At 45.9% G+C, this 24,196-nt stretch overlaps 1 protein-coding gene across 2 annotated transcripts in view; it reads left to right on the forward strand.

Annotated features, from left to right (window-relative positions):
- The first annotated feature begins 5,605 nt into the window (after positions 1-5,605).
- Positions 5,606-24,196, forward strand: part of Pax1 (paired box 1) — a 46,912-nt gene continuing 28,321 nt past the window's right edge. The window contains exons 1-5 of one of the 2 annotated variants that reach the window (XM_005072563.4): positions 5,615-5,915; positions 6,337-6,966; positions 8,347-8,489; positions 8,925-9,147; positions 13,503-14,702. In XM_005072563.4, coding sequence (XP_005072620.1) covers positions 5,654-5,915; positions 6,337-6,966; positions 8,347-8,489; positions 8,925-9,147; positions 13,503-13,594 — 1,350 coding nt within the window. In that variant the 5' untranslated portion in view covers positions 5,615-5,653 and the 3' untranslated portion in view covers positions 13,595-14,702. Of the gene's footprint in view, positions 5,916-6,336; positions 6,967-8,346; positions 8,490-8,924; positions 9,148-13,502; positions 14,703-24,196 lie in introns of those variants that run through there. The other variant, XM_040746453.1, reaches the window with a different exon arrangement.

The following is a 24,196-nucleotide window of genomic DNA, read 5'->3' on the forward strand; positions in this document are numbered from 1 at the left end:
TAATGACAGCAACCTCTCTGCAAACCTAACTACTACATTTCTAGTGTATAAGTGATCCTTTCTCTGCTGAAGAGTGGAGAAGACTGATGTCTAATGAGAAATCAGAGAGATCCGAGTAAATGAGGTCTGGCAGGCACTGTCTTAATTTAGACAAAAGGCTCCAATAAGTAACTTCCAGTTGCCATGTCCATCCTCTTTTCCGTCTGTGCAGAAGCAGGAATCTCAAAAGCATTGCCCTCGAGTTCACAGGAGCACACTTCAAGCTGTTTCCTATTAGGTTGGGCCAGTGTGGATTCGGCTCACATGTCAATCTCGGCAACTGAGCGAGTCTGATCGGCAGGGGCATCCTTTACGAAGTAGGAGACCCTCGTCCACCCCTGTATTTTAATAAGTCCTTTCCAACACTGGCACACCACCACCCTTGCAGTTCCTGCCACTTTGGTCCTTTATACCTCTCCCATGGCTACTCCCCGATTTCCCAAATACTCAGGAGATAAGCCCCATGCACAGCTGAAGTTCCTCCAGTGTTTCCAGTTTTAATGTTGCTGTTTAGATTTTTAGCACTAACAAATAAACATTTTAAGGTATCTCTGCAAGGGTGAAGTTTTGACCATGCCCTGAGTGTTCTTCGATTTGATATAAGTGGTAGTGGTGGTGGTGGTGGTGGTGGCGGCGGCGGCGGTGTGTGTGTGTGTGTGTGTGTGTGTGTGTGTGTGTGTGTGTGATGTAATGAGATGAAATAAATCTAATTGCATAATGTAGGTAACTTTACACAGAGAGAAACTGACGCTTATGTGATATGCCCATTGCCAGAGAAGTTGGGGAGGTATACAACATGAAGAAGTCAGGATTTTGGTCAGGTTAGGATTTACATAAACCAAGAACAAGATTTACATAAACGAATGGCAGGCTCCTTCAAAAGCTCAGAGAAACTACCCGCTTCCTGCCTCCACCCGCAAAAAACCCAAAAAACAAAAAAGCCTCACTGACTTTCGGAGTTTATTTTTTATCACCCAATGCAACCTTTGATGCTTCCACTCTGAAACTCTGAAAGCTAAATGGCAAATATAGTAGTCGGGTCCCTACATTTCAAAGCAGGAAGTGTCTTAGATCTTCACTGGTCATGCCCAATTTCCCCCTGTTTGTTTCTAATGGACTTGAACAGTAAATCTATTTTCTGCTATTTCCCCTCTAGTCTCAGAACCTAATGGAGGATCCAAGACTGTTTTTTTCCTGCAAAATAGTTATCTGTCCTTATTTACTACTTTCATTTGAAGAAACTGGAAAAAACTATTTTTCTTTCCTTCGTTTCTCTCATCCTGCATTTTCAAGGGCACTGTGAGCAACCAAAGTTGGTTGAAACAGTTCCGGTCGACTCAGGCCTGTTGCTCCGACTTTTCTAGGCTAGCAGAGGTAAAGCATAAAGCGAGCCTCGGCAAAGAGCTGGGCAGACACTAGCAGGCCAGGTGAAAGCCAGCCGCGGGAATCTGTCGGTGGGGCCTGAGGGATGGAGCGAGCGTGTAGCAGTGGGTTTTGTTCTTGCTGCCACAGCGATCCTCTCCTTACTCTTAGGGAGCTGGGAAGTGTGCTTTGGGGGGTGGGAGCAGGAGCAGGCGCTGGTTCCTCTGACTGCTAAGGTGGGGAGGGCACAGGTCTCCTGCTGACTTGACCGCTGCTGGTGTCAATTAATCTGTGTTCCCCCTTCTCCCCAGCCTGCCCTTTCCCACCTCAGTCACTTTCGGTGTAGTTCGTTGCATTCTCCCTGTTCCCTCTGGTTTCCAGTTCGGGTGGTCCCCGAGGGTTTGCAATCTTCTTCTCCTTCTCCTTCTTCTCCTGTTTCTTCTTTTTCTCCAGACGCTTTCTTGCACCTGGCCACAACTCATACTTTAAATAAATAAATAAATAAATAAATCTGTTTTCTTACTTTTAAGTGTTGTGTAGTGTTAAAATTGTCCTTTGTAAAATTGTCCTTGTCGTTGTAGAGTAAGTAAGGCTGCCCTTCTGAGTCCTCCTTACACAAAGCATTCTGTAATTTGTGTTGTATTTTAAAGCGAATTTTAGAAGAAAAGGGATTCGATTTGTTTTAATTTCGAACCGTGCAACGTATCTCCCAGTGTTCATAAAACGGCGAAAATGCAGAGCCTGAGCCAAGAGAGACTGGCAAAACCCACCTCTGCCAGTTCCCGATGGCGGCTGGTGGACTAGGCAGCTGGAAATCCGAGGCGTGCTGAGATTCGACCAAGGCTACTTCGGGCTTCTAGGCGAAAGCAACGTGGGTTTCTTCCCAGCATAATCAAATCGCGCACCCGCAGGGTCAGAATCTAACTTCACATGCTTGTTTAGTTTTCTCCTAAATGCGTGGGTCCCGGGGAACAATCAGCCCGTTGTATGCTTCGTTTGCACCCTAATAACTACCCCCCACAATCCCATCAAAAATCAAGGTGATGCCACGGAGTGAAGGAGGGAAACTGATTCACTCAGCCTGAGCGTTCAGGTCCTGCATTCACAGTTCTGGTGACAAATGGGCAGAATATTTCTTAGCGACTTTGTCAGCAACCAACCTCCAGTCCCCAGAAAGACAATCACTTTTCTTTATGGCCTCCTCTTTAACTTGCACCACCTAGCAAGCCGCTACCCTTTCCTGCCTTGGAATAACTGCGACAGGTCTTAGGATCCCTTAAGGACCTCACCTTGGTCCTTTGTCCCGGTGTGCATCCAGCGCCAGGTGGAGGAGGCTTTTGCTGAGCCGGGTTTCCGCGCTCCTAGAAACCACTGCTCACTCGTTGCACGCTGGGTTTAGCACAGGCAATACTGTTTTACCAAGCTCCAATGCGGAGTCTATATGTTTTCTTACCTCTTTGCGCACCTCCTGGACCATTAGCGGACTCGGAGCAGTGGAGATGACCAAGCTACAACCCAGAAGGTCGAGGAGGAACTTTGCCTTCCGCAGTCCAACCTTTCAGCCATCCCATCCCGTCCGCAGCGCGGGAACCTGCGCAACCAAGCCGGGACCCGACCCGACAGGGGGCGACAAACTGTAAGGTTTTCCCCGAAGCCCAGCAGGATTGACCGCTGTGTAGCCCAGACCCGCTTCTGACTGTTGGGGAGGGAACCTTGGTGGAGGGAAGGCTAGCAGGCTCTGTTAACGCCAGAAAGTCGCTGGCCCCAAGTGTGATCCCTTAAGTCTCCCCTCTACCTTCTGTCCTGCATCACGGGGCCGCCTTTCCCTAGGGAGTTTGGTGCTGTCTGGATTGCACTATCTTGCCAGCGAAGCACGCGGGCTGAGCAAATTTACAAAAAGGTAGCTGGGTCGAAAGTGCTGTCATACTGGCAAGGTTTGCTTCAGGTTCTCTTTGACAGTGCCTAAGGACAACCCACCTGCAGCCCTTCGCTACGGTGATGAACATCTGGGATGCACCCGGATAAGGGACCAGGGACAGAAGCCCTGTGTTTCACACCGGGGAGAGTCCACGGTGGATGGTTACACGTTTCTTGGTATCCCTTGTCTGTCTAGAAATCCTGGAAATGAGCCTCTACGTTAGAGGGTACCAAATCCTTAATCATCTAGAGAGAACTGACGGTGAGGTATCCTGACACCCCAAAGCTTCAAAGAACTGCTCTGTGCACTCATGTTCCTCAGCTTGTTGCCCAGCATGTCCACCTTAATCGACATTGTTCCCTAGATCTTTACTGGAAGGCTGCTCTGTTCTGGACAGGCCTGGTGTTCCAAGTGAGGTTACTGTTCTCACGCTGGGGTCACCTTCTAGGGTGCATTGATCCCCTAAAGCTCTTCCACATTTCAGCAATCTCACTGAGACTCTCGGGGCCTGGGGCTGCACTGTGTTCTATGGGCTGCTAGACAGAAAAGTGTCTTCAATTCTTTTGAAACTGCCATCTCTCCATCCTCTCTCTGTTCCTCCCTCTGTCCTTCCATCCCTCCATCTGTCCTTCCTTCCATCTGTCCGTCCCTCCCTTTTTCTCTTTTGCCATGGCTCCAACATGATTTCGCTGGATGTTGTACAGTTTCCTTGGAGAGCCCAGAATTTATGGCTCAGGTCCTTTTAACACACATTTGCATAGGTTGATTGAGGTCTATTAAATTACACTCCCCTCTCCTGAAAATGCGGCAGCAATGGGGTCAGGGACTCCAAAGAGGCTCCTGAAGCTATGAAGCTATGCGTCTGCAGGGAGCCTTGAACAGTCTCACTGCACTTGTGGAGCAAGCAGTTTCCAGGCTGCTCGGAAGAGCTAGAACATGGAGCGATGTGTGTTGGTGCAGAGGGGTGTTTAGACTCCTTGGAAGTTCCAGGTTATGGCTGTTTCTGAGTTCCCACCAGGCTCTCTTTCCTGTTGTTTTGTGACCAGCCCAAAGCTGTCTCTACTTGGCTCACCTGGAGACTCCCAGGTCTCGGCCCCCTGGCTCCAGTTCAAATGCAAAATTATATGATTCTCACCACCACCACCACCACCACCACCACCACCACCACCACCACCACCACCACCACCACCACCACCACCACCACTACCACCACCACCACCCTGCTGCTTAGTGGTTGCTGCAGATATCAAGACCAGTTGGGAAGCCCAGAACTGTGCCTTGATTCCGAGTGGAGGAGCTAGTTTTAAATGCCAGTGTCAAAGACTCGGGGACTGTGCAAACTGCCTTAGGTGGGGAAAGGGCCGCTGAGGGATTTAGCAGAACTGCTGGTACTAGTGAAAGGCAAAGACAGACAGGTACAGGGCAGAGCAGAGTGGTGCGGGGCTTCATAGCCTGCCTGAAAGGGACTGTGTAGATTTAGGACAGGAGCTCAGCGGTCATCAGGCATTTTGCGGATTGCCAGATTGCTGGGGGCCGGAAGTAGCAAACCGGACTCTTTCTGGCCTGCTCCTTGTGCCAGTTCTTGGAGACTGAGTTCTGGTGGGTGGGCTTTGTCATTAGAGACAGAATCTGGAATGCGCCCGCTTGGGTCATTGATATCACCTCATATCACTCCAAAGGAAAGTCGTTAGGCTTTCTTGAAAGCAGGATGGACACAGTAAGACTGAAGTGAGACATGGGAGCCTCGGCCCCACAAGCCACCAGAAACCATCTTTTCCAGGTGCCCCAAGCAAACTGGACTCCTCTTTCTTTTCATTTTGGCAGTTTCCTGAGTGCTGCACCCACCCGCCTTGTCTCTTATTCTGTTCAGGGCAGCAGGTGGTGAATACACTAAAACACCTTGCCCGGGTGAAGGTCTATCCTCCGAAAGGTTATTAGTAATGGTGGAGAAGTGATTGTAAAATTAATGTGTGGTCAATTTGAAACAACTTCCATAAAGTATGTTAGAGAGGCGGCAAAAGGCAATGGAGATTGGATGTTTCTAGGATCTGGCTCAGCTAGGTTTGGGATGATGTGTGTTCTTGGTGTGGGGGAGGGGGAGGAGTAGGGGGATGGGTTCCGGAGGGAGTGGAGAAAGGCGGAGGGGGAAGCCTGGAGCTAGGAGGTGGGGTAGAGTTTCTGGGCGGGGAGGGGGACGCTAGGGAGCGGTGACGGGAACCAATGAGCTGCCAATTCGTGAGTCTCCTGCGTGACTGAAGAGATTGACGTGGAGGACACGTCAAATTGATTCTCGCACCCCACAGCTTCCCGGTCAGACGAATTTCTCCCAATCGGATGAAGTTCACCTTGGGCCTGGGGTCGCGGGCCTGGAGAGTGTCCTGGGAGCAGGCGGCGGCGGCTGCAGCGGTGGGCCCTGGGGCGGGCGGCGCGCTGGGCAGCAGCTCACTGCGCGTCTCCTGCCGCCGCGGCCCTCGGCTCGCGCGCGCCCTCCCTCTATGCCTCTCCGGCGGTGGCGGCGCCCGAGCTCTCCCGGACTGCTCCGGGCCCAGCCACCGCCGCTCCGGCGCCAGGCAGCTGGCCGGCCCGCGCGCGATGGGTAAGGGGCGAGCCTGAGGCAGGGCGGGAGCGGAGCTGGGTTGACACTCTCTGTCTGCCTTCTTCATGATCCTCTTTCCCTGGGCAAAACGGCCTGCTCCCTCAGTAGCCGCGTTCTCTGACGTACTCGGTCCTCGAGGGGACAGTCTCTTAAGTTCTGGGAGGAGGTGAGAACGTTTGACCAAAGTCGCGAGAGGGGAGGGAGGGCTGAAGCGCATAATACTTGCCTCTGGTCCTGACTCTTGCCAGCATGTACCCCTCTCTTCCCTCAGGATCTGTGCTGTCAGGGGTATGGGTGGACCTGCAGGTTACCTTGGAGTGGCGTTAGGGTGCACAGTACATCGGCCCGCTAGGACACTCATGGCTAACCTGCCGGTGTTTTCTTCTCTGCCTACTCACTCCTATTCGGCGCGTCTCCGCAGAGCAGACGTACGGCGAAGTGAACCAGCTCGGTGGCGTGTTCGTCAACGGCCGTCCCCTTCCCAATGCCATCCGCCTGCGCATCGTGGAGCTAGCACAGCTGGGTATCCGACCCTGTGACATCAGTAGGCAACTGCGGGTCTCGCACGGCTGCGTGAGCAAGATCCTGGCGCGCTATAACGAGACCGGCTCCATCCTGCCCGGGGCAATTGGGGGCAGCAAACCCCGAGTCACCACCCCCAACGTAGTGAAGCACATCCGGGACTACAAGCAGGGAGACCCTGGCATCTTTGCCTGGGAGATTCGTGACCGGCTCCTGGCTGATGGCGTTTGTGACAAGTATAACGTGCCCTCTGTGAGCTCTATTAGTCGCATCCTGCGAAACAAGATTGGCAGCTTGGCGCAGCCAGGGCCCTACGAAGCAAGTAAGCAGCCGCCACCGCAGCCTGCGCTGCCCTACAATCATATTTACCAGTACCCCTACCCCAGCCCAGTGTCGCCCACGGGCACCAAGATGGGCAGCCATCCTGGGGTCCCCGGCTCCGCGGGCCACGTCAGCATCCCGCGTTCATGGCCCTCTGCACATTCAGTCAGCAACATCTTGGGCATCCGGACGTTTATGGAGCAAACAGGTCAGTTGTGATGTCCTCTGTAATTCTCTACAAAGGGACAGAATTGGGGGCGGGAAGACTAGCGAGGTGTTGCATGCCTTTCTTTCCCTAGGACTGATTTTAGTTCAGAGAATAGTTCAGGACTGGTCACAGAAGCTGGGGGTCCAGAACCTTCTGTGGGAGTCTTCGGACATCTTGAACTTTTTATGACAAATATGGAAAATATTTCCCAAATAGAAGAGCAGGCGCAGACCACAAAATCGGAGGCTTGAAATTGCACTTTTTCATTCTTGCAAAAAGAATGCAAATGCCTATCGCCAAATCTAAGCCAAACAAACCACTAGGGACATTGTGCACCGCTCTGTCTTTAGCTTTCAGGTTCCTTCAGGAGCTAACGCAGGCCCAGAAGCTCTGTTGAGTAGAAGAGAAAGAGCCCCCGTGGTCAGTTTTTCTTTTAGATGTGGCCCAGATCTCTGTCAGGTTCAGAGGTCTTTCAAGTCCTGTTCTTAGAATAGAGGTAATGATGCCCCATTCTCTTCAGGAACAGTCGCTAGGAATTGTGCTTTGATTGTCATTAAAATTCAACCAAATGTTGGTATTTTTTTTTTCGGGTGGAAAAGGTTGGAAGTTTCCTCAGGCAACTTTGGTGCCCTGCCTAGGATGATACATATGGGTGTTTTCTAGAAGCATCGTTTCCTTTTCCCAAGGAATCTAGCAGACTCCAGAGGACAGTAAGCAGTCTAGGAGAAACAAGCTGAAGAGAGTGGAGGACTTAGCCCTGATTTCTGAGGTTTTGCATTCTGTTCACTGGTGGCTCTATACTAGAATAACACCAACCAAAATTTCTCGTGGAGCAACAGAGAACAGGTTGGGAGGTGACTACCATGCCTATGCCCGCACTGGAACCTTTCCTTGCTGGGACACACACCTGAACTGGGAACAGTTCTGTTCCCGGGGATATCCTGGTGTGGGTCTCAGAGTTGTTGCCTCATTTGGGAGACCAAGAATGTCCTTAGAGGCAGTCTCAGGTCAAAATGAACTCTTAGCCCTTTAGATGATAATTAAGACATGCAGAGGCTTACACAATTTTAGTGAAGTTGCACTGAATTTGGAACTTTCTGGTTGTCACTTCTGAGCGTAGGAGGAACTGCCTTTGATTGAGCTTTTCGTAGGAAGCGGGCCAAAGGTTGGGGGAAATGAAGGGCAGGCCCTCTCCTCCCTGCTCCCTGCTCTGAATGAAAGCAAAGTGCCTGGCCCTGCCTCCCTTATCCCTCCAAAGAAAGGCCTTGGTATGTGTGGTAGCACCCTTGGATTCTAGTTGAGTCTTTGGCTCCTTTGCAAACGTCTGGACTGGAGATCTTCAGGAGTGCACAGGTTTCCACTCCATCTGCGTTCCTGCAGGGGCCCTGTCTGGGGGCGAAGGCGCTGCCTACTCCCCCAAGATGGAAGACTGGGCGGGTGTGAACCGAGCGGCCTTCCCCGCCTCACCGACAGTGAATGGGCTCGAGAAACCTGCCTTGGAGGCAGACATTAAATATACTCAGGTAACCAGAATGCAGGGTAGGAGATGACCTTGGGCGGGGAGTTGGGGGGCGCAGAGGAAGGGTTGGGGAAGGGAGACATAGAGAAAGAACAGCACTGTCTCCCAGGCTTTTCGTTTGAGCAGAGCGGTCTTCAGCGGCTCAGTGCTGTCCTCAAGTCCGGCGGTCCTAGTTTGCAGCAGTCTGGCTTTGGAGGGCAGGAGACTGCCTTGCCTTGTGATTAAAAAACAGACAAACAAGACTGAAAGCCCCCTTTTGCCTAAACCCTAAAGGTGGCTACCGCGACTTCCTCACTTTCTATCACCGGAGTAGACTTTTAGAAATCTAGGGAGGGAGTCCCAGAACAGAGGCAAGCGATGGGACAGCAGAGTCCACGCTTCAACGTGGCCTGTGCTGGAGAAGTCGGCGGGTTTTCTGACAATCTGTGTCTATCTGCAGTCCGCATCCAGCCTTTCCGCAGTGGGTGGCTTTCTTCCCGCCTGCGCCTACCCGGCTTCCAACCAGCACAGTGTGTACAGCGCTCCTGCAGCCAGCTACCTTTCCCCGGGACCTCCCTGGCCGCCAGCCCAGGGACCCCCGCTGGCGCCCCACGGAGCTGGTGTGGCCGTTCACGGCGGGGAGCTTGCAGCTGCCATGACCTTCAAACACCCCAGCCGAGAAGGTGAGGGGACACCATCTGGGAGGTGTCAGGATATTGGAGGGGTTAGGAAGTGGGGAGAGAAGCCTGGGAGATAGAGAGAAGGAGGGGGGGTGAGGGAGGAAAAAATGAGGGAAGGAGAGAAGAGAGAGGGAGGATAGAGACATTAGAATACTAGAAATAAACCTGAATTATACTTTAACCATGCAGCAACTTGTGGCAGATTGATCTCTAGCAGGTGTACCTAAGAAAAGACACAGGGAGACTGGGAGAATCCTTAAAACGCCTGCTTTAACCATATTGAGAGACAAGGAAGAGAGCCGGGCTGGTAAACTAGACTTCAGGTGTGAAGGGAGTTCTTGCCACGTTGGTAAAATCGCTACTGCTCCTCCCTGGTCTCAGGTTTTTCCATTCCAAGAATGGTCTAAAACGCCTCCCAGGCCCACATTTGTGTAGTCTGCAAAATGTTGCTTTCTATAGTATACCTGCCATTAGCATTCCTGTCCTCTGCACCTGGACCCCTCTTTGGTCCCATCAGTCTGTTTCTTTCTAGTTCCCCTTTAACCTTGGCCCTGGTCTCAGATTATTTTCTTCAGCACATTCTCTGGGGGAAATGGCCAGCATTCAGCTTTGGTCTTCGGAAGTTCAGGTTCTTTCTTTCCCAGAGCACTCTGACATAGAAACTCATCATCCTCCCCTCTAAATCTGCTCCCCCCAAAAGTCAACCAAGAGATTCAAACCATAGGGCCAGTATGGATTAAACCACACTGTCCAGGGAGTTCTTATTTTTCACTGGACCTGGGAAATAATTCACCTGATCCTAAACTGCCACTTACGAACCTGACTATATTTAGGTTCTGATCACCAGAATATTTAAACTTCATTGTTCTGATGGGGAGGCAGTTCCAGCAGAGAAAGGGCTCCTGTGCGCATAAACCCTAGGGGTCAGATGGATGTTCTGGGCTTAGGAAAGGAACTACCTTATCTGTTTCATACCTACAAAGGCTGGAGGGGGGTGACAGTGGGGGGTTGGTGGCCATGGCCAGGCAGATGATGGTGGTTCCCAGACAAAAAGAGCTATTTCCAAGAAGTTTTAGTGGGGCACGGTGACAGGATCCGGGTGCCAGAAGGGAGGACTAGGATACCATCCACAGGAGTGAACTGAAGGAAGAAAATAGCTTTAAAATTTTTATATGTTTTACAGAACATTCACTAGGATATTCAGATAATGCTCATTTGCCTAATTATTCAGAAAGTCAAGTGCAGAAAACTGAAGGAGCCGAATAATTTATTTTAATTTAGTTTAAATAATAGGATAATACTACTTGCTTATTTGCAGGAAAATCCAAGAAGTAATTCCAAAACGGAGACTATGAACTCCCAATAGCTGTACATTTAAGGATAGCTAAAGGGTCACAGTGTGAGATTTCACTCAGATCCTCCACTTCTCCCATTGAAACGCAGGGCTTTTGATATGGGTATTTGAATGAAATTTGACACACTATTGTAAAGTGCTTAACTTAGCAGGCTTACTTGAATTAAGTAAGTATAGCCATGAATTTGAGTGATTTCTCCTGGGTTTATCCCAAGGAGAAGGAAGGCCCAGGAAAATTAAGAGTTCTTTGATTTCAGAGGGAAGTAGTTCATTTTTAGAAGGGTCATTTGGTCCGAGGGTGCTTCCAGCCCCGCATTATAAACAGGTGAAGGAGTATGGATACCATCTAAAGGTGATCACACATGCACTGACTTTAAAGTTCTGTAGTCTACATGGACAGGAATCTGCATTTGGGTTTATTTCTGCTGATTTTCTTTATCAGACAACTCCTTTTTAGAAACACAGAGCTTCTCACTGACAGTCCCGTCTCTGTGACTATTGTATCTGCTTCCTACAATAAAATGTCCCATTTCCAAAACCTACAACTGAGTTAGCTATGCTGACTATTAAATTAGTAAGTTAATGTCCTGACTCAAAAAGTTCCTTTGAAAAAAATCGATTAAAGGAATTATTCACACCCATCTTGACAAATGATTTCTCATGCTGGCATGCAAGCATGTCTGTTCAAGGATTGTAAAAAAATTGTTCACTGAACACCTATTTTTGAAGTATGAGAATTATACACTCCCTTAGTGTATAATTTCAATGATTGCTTCCTAACTGGTCTTTGAAAGGTCAAGACAAAGGTATACAACACAGTGCCACTTATTTTCAACAATTTCTTAAGCAATTAATGTCTTCAAAGAAACCTACTCCATAAATTTCTTACTATTAACTTTTGTTCAATTTATAATAACAGGTTTATAATATTTAGCTAACTTTTAATAAAAATTGTGGAGATTATGAGTTCATATTCATATGAATATAAATATACTCATTAAAAATCAAATTATTTTGATGAAAACGATTTATAATAAAATTTACACTGGAGTGTCCTTCGAGTTACCTTCAAATGGGCATCGCACTGATCATTCAGTCTGGAACTTCAAATATCAGCTTATGCTTCACAATTTAGTACTTTTGTCTTGGTGAAAGGTTCCATCCTATGCAGGGAAGAAAGTAGAAGCAGTGTTGTCTCCCATCTCCCGAAAGGGAACTTTAATTCTTGGCAACTGAGAGGAGTGTAAGGAAACTTTATACTCTTTACAACGTGGTGTGGGATTTTGAAGAATATTCACATCCATCCAAAGGACTTTGTGCCAGGACTTTCCTCCCCAAGGTGACAGACCCTTACAACTTACCCCCTCTCAAGGCAACAGGCATTCAAAGCACATTTCAGAAACCAGCAATCCTTTAGTGTTCTAAAACTGCTCCCAGGAGGTTTTAAAAAAAGGAAGGGGGTGTATTTGGAAATCAAATCTGGGAGCATCACTTTTTGGCTTCCAGTGAAAAAACTTGAACAAGGAAAATTTGCTATTTATAGTTGTTAAAGGGAATTTGTAATTTTATTCTGTTTATTGCTGATCCAGAGTTAATGCTTGTAGGATACCAAAAGAGAATTGTGTCACTGATGAGTAGCAAGCTATTGCAAACCATGCAGCTCCTGGCTAGCCTTTTTCTTTTGCTTGGTGGAACTCTGAGGCTCCCTTGGTCCTGTTATACCATACTTGTAATCCTAGTATTTTTAAGACGTCCACCCTAGTTGTGCTCCCATAGATTAAAGTATGCCAAGTGACCCTTGCTGGAGGTCCCCAGAACGTACACACCCACATTCCCAGGCCCCACAGACTACCAAAAAAGGGAGGGGTTCTGAGACAGAGATGAAAGCTGAGGAAAATTTTTTGCCGAGGTGGGATGGAATCCCTCTCCTGGATCCCGGGTGTTTATTTTTCTCTGCTTGTCTCTAAGGTAACTTACTCTTGCCTGAGAAACTTCCTTCTCAGATGTTTTTAAAACAGTTCCTCACGTTTGAAGTGTGTGGACCAAGTGAAAGAAGCCTGGATTCTTGGTTGTGCAGGCTTTATAGCTCTTCAAAATCTTTCACTAACCGTGTGCGTGCGTGCGTGCGTGCGTGCGTGCGTGTGTGCGTGTGTGTGTGTGTGTGTGTGTTTTCCTTCCGTGTACTGTTAATTTCAGGTAGAACAGTCACAACACTTTAAGCCTAGGGCTGGGAGGACAGCTGGCAAGTCAGAGTTACCTCTCATCCGAATAGAATTGAGGCTTTCGAGGGGAACTCGTTGTAGTAGGAAGGGAAGGTAAATCGAAAACGCGCCCCTTTAGAATTTATTCGTTTTTCCTCCTGGTGCAGGACAGGCTGCACCGGGATCCCAGGAGAGAAAAAACAGGATTGCACAATCGTGGCATCACTTTCTGGCTTCCAGTAGCAAATCTTGGGCCCCTTCCCAAACCCCAAATAATAGAGCAATGCCGAGAATACCGCCTCATCTGGCAAACCCGCTGCCAGCCATTTTATCCCGGAGACCCATAGGGCTCAGGGTGGGCTGTGTCTGCAGAATTCCCGCTGCTTACCTAAAAGGATACCTTGGTGCATGTCTGAGGCTCCCAGGAATGTTTGGCAGTGCATTTTCCACACCGCACCTACCTCCAGCCCTCGCACCTGCTCATCCCACTGGCATCTGGAGTGGATCAATGGGTGGGGGTCGGGAAGACATGTTTTGCGGGTGTCAGCACCAGGTTGGCCATATTCTGAAGTCTCCTTAGGAGCTGAAGACCTTCACGGAACTCCATGGCCATCTTCAGGAGTGAACGCTTGGTGAGGAAATCCTAGTCCATCTTGCGGCTCTCTCAAGAGCACAAGGAAGGATGAGCTTTACTGGTTCCAGGCATTGGAAGGGTCAGGGAACCCAGTCCATGACATAATGGCGTCCTGCTCCACTGCCTAGGCTCTGGGCAGTGACCCGATGCTCCTTTGCTTCCTCCGCAGGGGCCGACAGGAAGCCCCCCAGCCCAGGCGGCAAGGCTACAGACGCACTTGGTAGCTTACACGGACTGCCCATCCCAGCCTCGACCTCCTAGGGGCTGCCCCCTCGAAGAGCCACAGGCCAACGACTCAGCTCACTGATCCTCTGTCTGGACACACGGAGCTGGGGCCGGCACTGCCCCGGCCCCAGCCTGCCTCTGCCAGTCCCGCTGCTGCACTTCTTCAATAAGCCCCTGGGATCTTTAAGGCTTTTCTGAACCTTTGCTTTAGATGGTTGCATCCTCTTAACCATCCTAGCTGGGACAGAGACTCCGCATTCACAGCCTCAACTTAAAATTTTTATCCCCCCATCTATATCCATCTTCCTCTTCTTCCTCTTCCTCTTCTCCCTCTTCCCTCCTCTATCTCAATCTCCTTCTGCACCCCCCCTTTTTTTGCCAGTATCCTAGTCTCTCTTCTTTTTCACTTTTCTCACCATAAAAGGTCAAGTCGTCTTCACCTATACAGCTTCCCTGATTGTACTTTTCCAATGTGGAAAGATTCGATGCACTCTCCAAGGACCTATCCCTCCTCTATACTCCTGACTCCTCTGAGAACCCACAGTCCTAAGGAAGTGGGGATTGAACCTAGGAGTGAAGAAGCCGAAACCCTTTATTATGTATTTTTATAGTAACAAGCCAGATTACAACTTCCTTGAATTGTCCCCAATCCCGAATATTGTTTGGAAATCTTTTTCTTTTTTTCTGTGCCCAGTGTCTGGGCTGGCTTTGCTTCTGAGTTATCACCTAAAAGAAGACAGGATAGAGAAAAGGGACGCTGGGGCTGATGGTGTTCTAGTCCTTTCCACCCAAGTGCCTAATCTAACAGCAAAGCCACCAGTGTTATTTGGGTGTTCGAGGCTCAGTACATTTGTTAATTTTGAAAAACAAACTGCTTCAAAGGACCAAGGTTCCTTCTGGCCTCTGGTTTGCAAGGAATAGGGGTTGGGAAAAAACCCAGGAACCCAGGAGGTGTCTGCTGGAGCTGGGAACCAGGGCTATTAACTGAATTCTAAGTTCAGGCACACTGGTGGTGGGACTCAGTGTATAATGCATTTTTTTGTGGTCATAAACATATTATTACTGGTGAGAGTCTGACATCACCTGTTAAACGTGGCTGCCTTTGAATAAAGGAAAGTCTGAACCTCGCTTGGTGAGGGAGAAAGTCTGTGTCCTCTGCAGTGTATTGTGCTCACACTGAACTCCCCCATCTACCATCCCAGGATACATATTATTAGAGGGGTTTCTTTGATTTTCTTGATCCATCACTGACCAGCTTAGGCAGATGTTGAAAAAAAAGGTGTCCTACATAGGGACCTTTGTCAGTGGCTTCTGCAGATTGATGGGATGGTGGTTCCCTTTCCTCTTCAGGACCAGCTTGATAAGAGCCCAGGAAATGCCAGCTCTGCTTTAGAGACCTGCAGAAGCAGTTGTAGAAACCATCCTAAAATGAAGTAACTTCTTAAAGGGAAAAAGGCAGGGAGCAACAACAGGGATTTTTCTAGCATTCCAAAAGCTAAAGGAAATTATCTCAGGTTACCAAACAATCAAGTGCTTTTAAACTACAAAGGAGTTTCTGGCTGATTGTTTCTCCTCCTCCCTCACAGTGTTTGACTTTCTGAAACCAGGGAAGAGACTTTTGAGTTATTGCCGAAAAGTGGCACTGTCTGCTGCAGCTGTCTGCTGTATTCTCATCCGTAGGACCAGTGGGAAATAATTTTCACTGGGTTTAAAAACTAATAGTACCTGTTGAATTGACTGGTCGTAAACCAGTAGACACTTTTCTTTACACAGAAGCCTTTTTCATGTTTTAAAGTCTCTTGGCTTTAAAATGTTGCATTTTATAGATAGAAATATAGAGGGATAGTGCTGGATTAATTTTTTATGGACCACACAGCGAGTTATGAAGACAGAGCTTGGGCATTGAAATGAATGACAGAATCTCATCTCATCTAAGAGTCAGGTTTGGGACTTGGGCTCCAGAGACAATGTAGCCAGCTTTCCACAAGCCTGTAGAGAAGTGGGTATTAAGGAGACTGGGAGGGAAGTGTGAAGAAGTAGCAGGGCCTCTGTGACTTCAGCTATCCTCCATGCACTTAGATGGGTGCATCGTCATCTAATCCAGCAATCCTGGCACTGAGCTTTAGAGGTCCTTTCTTGCTTTCTGGAGCAGGACTGACTTGCTTAAACTGGTGTAGACATTGCAACCTTTTCTACTGCAGTCACCATCGTCTGAGTGTCACCACCTCTTGTTTCCTGGCATTCCCAACCAGTGTGTAAGCTGCTTAGGCATAAAAGACGGGAGGGAGACTCTTGAAATCCAACTCAGGATGACAGACAGAGACTTTTGTTTTTCTTAAGTTCCACCTGCAAAGAGAAACACTTCTCAGATCTAGATCTTTCCCACATTGTTTTGAAAGCCTGTGATAAAGGTGAGTCTTCAGCATTTTGGGCTCTGGGCGGGCTGTATATAAGGGAGGCACACAGTAGTCACAACAACAATAGGCTTTGGCTTTTCCTGTTATGTTAGTACTGAGGGATAAACTCTTCTGATTCTGGGGCTATGAAGATTCCCAGTGAACCTGATTTCAGTTCCTCCTCCACTGAGGGTGTCAGAGGACTGCAGTCCACCCTGCCTTAGCCACTGACTCCCATCTGTGAGATGCACTCTTCCAGTGTAGTAACGCCTCCAGGAACCATCAGTAGGAGGACTGGCATTGCCTATGCTTGGTTTCTCTGGAGATGAATTTTTTCTGCTGTTAAAAGGGGTCAGAGAATTATTTCTAAGATTGGTGGGAGATTTGAATTCCATTTAAAAGACAATGTTTTGTTCTCTGTGCATCTGGAGCTCTAGAGGAATTGCAGATTCACCATACAATGTTATAGCACCATGGAGGGTAGAATAATTTGAGAGAGAATCACTATTCGCAGACTGTTTGTCTCTGGGCAGCCATGTGTGTTTTGTTTTTACTTTAAGAATAACTTGAAAAATAGAAAGGCATATCAAAGAGAAAATCATACAAAGAAAGAGAATCATTCAGATGGCCCTCTGGTGGTTTTGAAAGAGTGGGAGTAATACACAGTATAGTCATCCAAACTAAAACTCAATATTTCTTCCTAGTCTTGTCTCTGTTCTTCCAGGTGAATGGATGCTCTTGTCACCTCCCATATGACCTTCTCTCAGTAAAAGATTTGTTTCTGCTTCATTGATAGCCCAGGGAGGAGCTGTGCTGTGCATACAATTATGGAATGCGTGTCTGCTGCTTGCACGCCAGCCTCTTAGTTTCTACCGCATTCAATCATTCTATTCTCTTGGATGGATATAGATCAACAAGGGTTTACTGAAAACACTGTATTTGTAAAGAGGGCTAGCTTCGTGCTTTCAGTGACTAAATACAAGATTTTGTTTCATTGCTTGTTGGAGGAACTACTTAGAATGGGTTGCAATAACTTCCCTGGGAGAAGTGGCTACTTTGTAGCAAGGAGAGCCAGCATCTCAAGAGGAAGAGGACTGAAGGACAAGAGAAGGTAATCTGACTCCTTCAGACCAGGGATGGAGTTGTTGAATTTGGTTTTCTCAGTCTTGGGAGGGAGTCAAGTCTCTCTGGGTCAGGAAAGAAAAGGATGGGAGAGACCCTGACTCATCATAGGCTTTGTCCTTTCAGCTCTCCACAGTTCACCGGAATCCACCAGGAATTAGATAGCTGCTGGTGGCCCTCACTCCTGACAACGGCATTTTCCCATTTGCTTGTTCTTTTCTCCTCTAAAAAGATGGAGCTTTATTGAATTCAACTGTGGTCTGGGTATCGTTCACTGTCAATTTCTTGGCACCAGCTTCTCTAGCTAGAATTACATGGGCCAGAGTTTCTTTTCAAAAGAAATGCTACCTGCTCCGTATTATTTGGATGATATGAATTTAGAATCTTGCCAGAATGCATCGTAGGAGCTCAGTTGAAAGACTTGTGCACCCAGACAGGCCATATAATGAGAACCATTTGATTCCTTTCACTAAATAGAAGAGAATTATGCACAAAGTGGTACTTGGTCTTCACCTTAACCTTGCCATCTCTAGCCTCACTGAGGAAATGCCCTATGGCTGAGATACTTATGTTCAAATCTTTGGATCTCAACTTGATAAAGACATTTTCTCCCTGCTTTTTATATCTCTCCCTACCCCCCAGAGCAGAAGTAGGAGCAACCTCATGGTCTTCCTCTTCAAGGTCATATAACCGGAACCACACATTTAGCCCCAATCCAGCATGGGAATTCTAAAAACCTTGGGACAATTACAGTCAATTTAGTCTAGTCACTTTTTTGGAGCATATGCTAGTTGAAAAGCCCTGTTTTAACTCTGAACAGTATTTCTTGAGGAGGTAGAGCCTGGGATTCTCATTGAAACACACATCTGTTTCTGGGCTGGCCAAATCCAAAAGTGGAATCCCAATTACAGTTTTCATGGGTGATAGAATTTCTACTGTATTACAATTTAACCACCTGGGTTGCCTCCACTCTCCTCCTTTCTTCTTAGGGATGAAATAAGCCGCTCAAATGTTCATTCAGCTATTAAATTGCATTTCCATCCTGTAACATTTCATTTCCCTTTTCTCTGGTGAGATATACTGACTTGATGTATAACTTCCAGTGTCTTTCTTACACCAACACTGCAGTTTTAGCTTTCAAGAGTTCTCCAAGTGCTAGTGTAGGAGGTTTTAGTTTTATAAGATTTTTCGAATAACAAAGAATAAAACAAAACTCCTTTAGGTAACTAGTTGGTTTTGATTTAGCAGCAAACTTCTGGGGTAAAAAACGAAACAAGATATTGAATGAATGGAAGGAAACTTTTTTTTCCAAAGCTGAACTGGAACTGTAAGCTGGTGGAATGAATTAAAATGATCCTGGGGCAAACAAGTTGTGATGTGATTAGCTCTATCTAGAAAAGGCAATATATCATTCTGGCCACAAGGGGGCGTGCACATTGTACCTGGAAGATAAAAAGGAAGATAACTCTGAAAAAAAAATTCCCTGAAAGCCGTACCCTTCCCTGTTGTAAATATCCACGTATGAGGAGCACTATTTTTGTTGTTGGAGCAGTTATTTCTATTGATAACCACATGTGTAACATGTGCCTTCAAATGTTCTAGGTTCATCGATACAGGAAGCATCAAAGACGTTAGTTGCATGTCAATAGCCATTCAAAGACAGACCTCATTTCTGACCCAAACTGCCATCTAGATGTCTGTTAGTTCTTTGAAGAGATAACAAGCAATATCAGTTTTAATAGGAACCCACTCTAAGCTAATATTTTTGGGAAGTGAAATCAATTTCACCCACATTTGTGAAATTTTGAGTTTTGGAACGATGATTCAAGCAACTTGTCCACTTCTAGCAATCCTTCACTCATTTTCTGTTATTTGGATCTGCACACACTGATTCTCTGTTGGGGATGGCATGTCTCAGACATTGCAAACAGCAAAGGGAGGTAGGAGCCCATCTCTTGTTAGTTATTGTTAGGGTCAAATGCCAAGAGGATTTTGTAAATGGAGTACAGAGGATTTCTTTCTTGGATTGGAAAGAAGGGGCCTCTCTCACCAATCCTAATGAGGATTTCCACATATGAGACCCAAACTGTCCAATGGGAAGAATGCTCTGGGGGAGAAGTAAGGGAAAAGGGAGTGTGTAGTGGCCAGAGACTGACACAGGTAGACAAATGTTGGTTCAAATCCTGTTTTTCCCCCCATTTACCAGTTGTATCACTTTGGGTGACATTACACGAAACTACTAGCCTCAGTTTCCTCATCTGTTCAATGGGAACTGCATTCCTTGTCTGGGCTATTGTAAAAAATTAAATTTCATAATAGTCATTCATAGAATCCTGGGCCTGGTGGCACAAACCTATAATCTTATATTTTTGATTCAAAGCCAACCTGGGAAAGTTAGTAAGAGTCTACACCAAAGTAAAAAGAAAACCAATCAAACAAATCAAACCAAACTATCTCAAAATCAAACCTGGAGATGCAGCAGATGTAGCTTGGGGGTGGAACACTCCCCTGGAATAAACACAGCCCTAAGTTCAGTCTCTAGTACCAGCAAGAGTAGAAACTTGCTTGCTTCCTGTCAACTCCTGATGCTGTTGCTATTGGTTTCCCCTACTATTTTCCTTCCAACTCCTTTTTCTCTTCTTTCTCCTCCTTCTTTCAGACAAGATCTTGCCATATAGAACTGGTTGGTCTCAAAAACCGCTATGCAGGCCTCAAATTTGAGACGATTCTGTTCAGTCTGAGTGCTGGGATTGCAAGTGTTCCATCATGCCAAGCTTTGTTTTGTCAGGGAATTACCTCATGTCACTGTCTTGACAACTGTATTTTTTTGTAAATTAGATCTGTGAAAAATCCACCATATATCAAGACTATTAATGCTAGTTTCTGAATTGACTAGAACAATCAAAATCATTAGAAGGGGCAGGAACTGTCAACTACTGATCAAATCTGGTAGCTTCAGATGGCCACTAAGACCTTAAGACTATTTGGTGATCTTATGGATAGGCCTGAGAGATTAATTGTAGCAGGTAGTCATAAATACAGCATTGAAACAGACTATGTCAAGTCCATTTTGGTTAATTTTATGTGATCATGCGTTGTGTCACCTCTGCAGACCTGGGAGTGTGTCCAGAGACATTGTGGTACCTTGTGGTACATTTCCATGGAGATGGAAGATCTATTGAATCTGCTGCTGTCTTTAGTGGGATGATTACTGGTGATCCCGCTGTGTTTTGGCTTGTGTCTTACTCCCTTCAGAGGGCAAATGAATTTTTATTAAGATCAAGCCACCATGCTTGGAATCCCCCTGCCCTGATCCCCATCCACAGACTGGCTGCCACCATGGACATTAAAAACAAAATAAAACAAAACAAACAAAACAAAACACAAAACAAGAAACCCACCCAAATCTTCAACTCAGTATCATCAGGAGGACTTACATTAAAAATCTTTTCCTTTAGGAAGCCTGGGTACAATTTTTAGAGCTATGAAAAGAGGGATGGTCTTGTGTCCTCTTCCAGCACTTTCAAATACTCAAATCCTTAAACACATGCACACTCACTCCAAATCTGTGACCAAGCACAACATAAAAGATAGCTGTAGAATTTAGTGATACAAAAAAAAACATTCACAAGCACTTCTTAGGTTTCCTAACAGCACTTCTTGCTCCAAAGGGTGCTCATGAATCTGTTCCACATGTTTGCAGCCTTATCAGTCATGTGTGAAGGGTGCACATTCATGGAATATGGCAGCTTGGTTCTGATTATTTAGAGTTTGCTTTTACAAACCGGATGCTTGCAAGAGTAAATAAAGACATTAAAAGATTTAAAAAGAGACTGTCACATATTCTGAAGTGCAAAGTGTAAATGAAGTTTTATAGGCATATGGATTTCGTTTCTGTGATAATATGCATGGATTCAAAAATTAAAAGGAAATGTGCTGGCTACAATGTGTTTTTAGTTCTCATTTAGTTGTTGAAAATAATCCAAGGTACCTAACATATTCAATACAGAGGAGACACTGCTCCCTGTGATGTCATTGAAGTCATCAGATAATGACTAATATTGACTGATAATGGTGTTTCCTAAAAGAAGCAACAGAGTGGTGGTACTTGCATTTTGAGTTCCTGTTTTGCTTTTTTTTATTTTTAAGGGGTTCTTCTGTGTAACAGCCCTTGCTGTCCTGGAACTGCCCTTGCAGACCAGACTGGCCTCTAGTTTACAGAGATCCGTCTGCCTCTGGAGTGCTGGGATTAAAGCTGCACCACCATTCCTGGCTTTTGAGTTTCTATTTTCAAGTGAATCCCACAGTTTTTGGACAGACTCATCACTTGCTGTGTAGAAGTCCAGGTATCTTTATGCAGCACACTGCTGCTCTCTTCCTCTGGAATAATAGCATCACAGTTAGTGGTAACTGGGGAGGATTCAGCACGATAGTTACATGAAAGCAGAAGAGGACTAGTAGGGAAAAACAGTGCTAGGTCCTCCTGGCTGTATGGGATAGATTTTGTCAAGAGTGTAAAACAACAACGGCATCTGAGTCATGTTTAGACCCCATCGAGGCTCTACCAATCCACTCAAGAATGCAGCTAACATTTTGTTTTAATTGTCATGATAACACAGCTTCAGGGAATTGTTCACATTATACTGGCTCAGCATCAGAAGAAAATTTGGTTGCAGGAATTTCATTTTGTTTAGTTCAGCAGAAGCAAATTATTGAAGTGAGCTTTTAGTTTTAAAAAATTGTTTTGGGGCAGATTTTACTACCAGCTGTGGTATTAATGATGATATAATATGTTGCAGGATATTCGGTCATACTGTGAAGATTTGTCTCTGCCAAGGCACATTCTGATTGGTTTACTGAAGAGCTGAACAGCCAATAGCTAGGCAGGAGAGGATAGGTGGGACTTGAGGGGAGAGAGAGGAACTGCGGGGGTGGGGAGGGATCTGAGAGGCTCCCAGGGGATTCTCCAGAGAGACATTGAGAAGAGATAACAAGTCACATGGCAGAATGTAGATTAATATAAACCAGTCAATTTACGTTATAAGAACTAGTTGGGAACAAGCCTAAGTTAAGGCCAAGCTTTCATAATTAATAAGAAGTCTTTGTGTCACTATTTGGGAACTGGCAGTGCAAATGAAGTCCAATTTTAGTAACGAAGTGAAACAAAGTGGTTCAGGAATTTCTCCTGAAAGTTTACTATACATGAAAATAATAAATGATCTATACACTCCCAGTTGTCTTCATCAAGATAAGACTCATGTTTCCTTTATTTAAAAATAAAATTCCCAGCTAAGGGATGGTGGTTCATGCCTTTAATGCCAGCACTTGGGAGGCAGAGGTAGGGGGAACTCTGTGAATTAGAAACCAGCCTGGCCCACAAATGGAGGGTCAGCACAGCCAGAGCTGTTATATAGAGAAACCCTGTCTCAAAAACTAAAATAATGGTTTTTTCCCTTACCTTATGCACCTTGAAGCATTAGAACTTATGAAACAAGAGACAGGTATTTAACACCCTTTAGATATGGAATCAAGGTTATCCTGGATTATTTTCATAGTAGGTATGAAAGAGTTGTTTGTCATTTTATTTTGATATCTAGATGTGGAAGGAAAACTGGGGAATTGAGTAAGTTACTATCTTAGGTAGGGCTTCTATTTCTGTGAAGAGACACCATGACCACGGCAACTCTTATGAAGAAAATATTTAATTGAGGTGGCTTTGGTACAATTTCAGAATTTCAGTTCACCACGGCAGGGAGCATGGTGCCATGCAGGCAGGCATCATGTTGGAGAAATATCTGTCTCCTACATCTTGAAGGTAACAGGAAGTTTATTGACTCACTGGGTGGTATCCTGAAACCTCAAAGCCTGCTCCAACAGAGACACATTTCCTCCAACAAGGCTACACATCCTAATAAAGCCACTCTCAAAGAGATTTTGGGATTATGTGATTATGGGGACCAATTACATTCAAACTACCATAGTTACTCATTGTAGATCCATGTACACACACACATACACACACACACACAGACTATTATTTTGACTTTAACAATGCAGATAGTTCAATCCTTATTTTCAGGCTTTGCTGTAGTTCTAGAGGTAGTAATGAAAGCATTTAGACTACATGTGGTCTTATCAATAGATTGTTTTAGTTTGATCTTTAAAAGACTCAAAAGATTTAATCTGATGCTACAACTCTTGACTGGGTGATTCTAAACACTGATGGGTGAGGGTGGGATCACAGACACACCTGACATTCTGGGCATCCCGGTGTGAAACCTGGATGCTTGTAGTTCTGAGATTTATTTGCTGCATCCTTAAAGTTCTACACAATAAGCATTTTCTTGTTTTAAACTGAGGTTTGGCATTCACTTAAGAACTAGGAAAACAATCTGATGTTTACACAGAGAAGAAAAAATACTTGTCTTTGGATAAAAACAGAACAAGTCTTTCATTTCTGGGCCTTAATCCTAGGCATTAAGTTCAAATACATCCAGGAGCTTTTGTCTTTCACAAGCACAAAGCCCACTCAAGGGTGCACAAAGTACAAGACCACCATGGAGCTCCCCAACAGTCTTCTTCAATCCAGACTTCTGCTCATGTTGGTGGAAGGAAGAACCTGTAATCATGGTGTCAGAATGGCATGGGGACTCGGTGTGGATCCTGCATTCAGCAGAGAGCCTGCTGCTATGGCAGACTTGACTGGGGAACTTTATTCTTGTCTTCAAAGCCTCATCTGTAAAATAGGCCTGCTCCACAGTATAGCTAATAGGGTTACCCTATAAGCACTTTTAGTTCAGGGTTCTAGATGACCAATTACCATCAGTTATTACTTAACTAGAAAACTGTATCTTTGGGCTCTTTAAGGGATAAAGTATCTTAGGGTTTCATTCATATTTTACTCTAAAATTTTCATAGCACTTCTGGTTTGATTTTCTTTTTGCAAATCAAAGCAAAACAGGAACTCAAAACGCAAGCGCGACCACTCTGTTGCTTCTTTTAGGGAAACACCATTATCAGTCATAACAGATTCAGACAATTGAGTTAAAAAAGAATTCAGTCATATCCTTTTAGCAACTCAGCAACTTAGCAGGTGAAATGCACATGGAACTTTTGTTTC

The sequence above is a fragment of the Mesocricetus auratus genome, unplaced genomic scaffold (genome assembly GCF_017639785.1).
Source record: "Mesocricetus auratus isolate SY011 unplaced genomic scaffold, BCM_Maur_2.0 Super-Scaffold_100004, whole genome shotgun sequence".
Taxonomy (NCBI): Eukaryota; Metazoa; Chordata; class Mammalia; order Rodentia; family Cricetidae; genus Mesocricetus; species Mesocricetus auratus.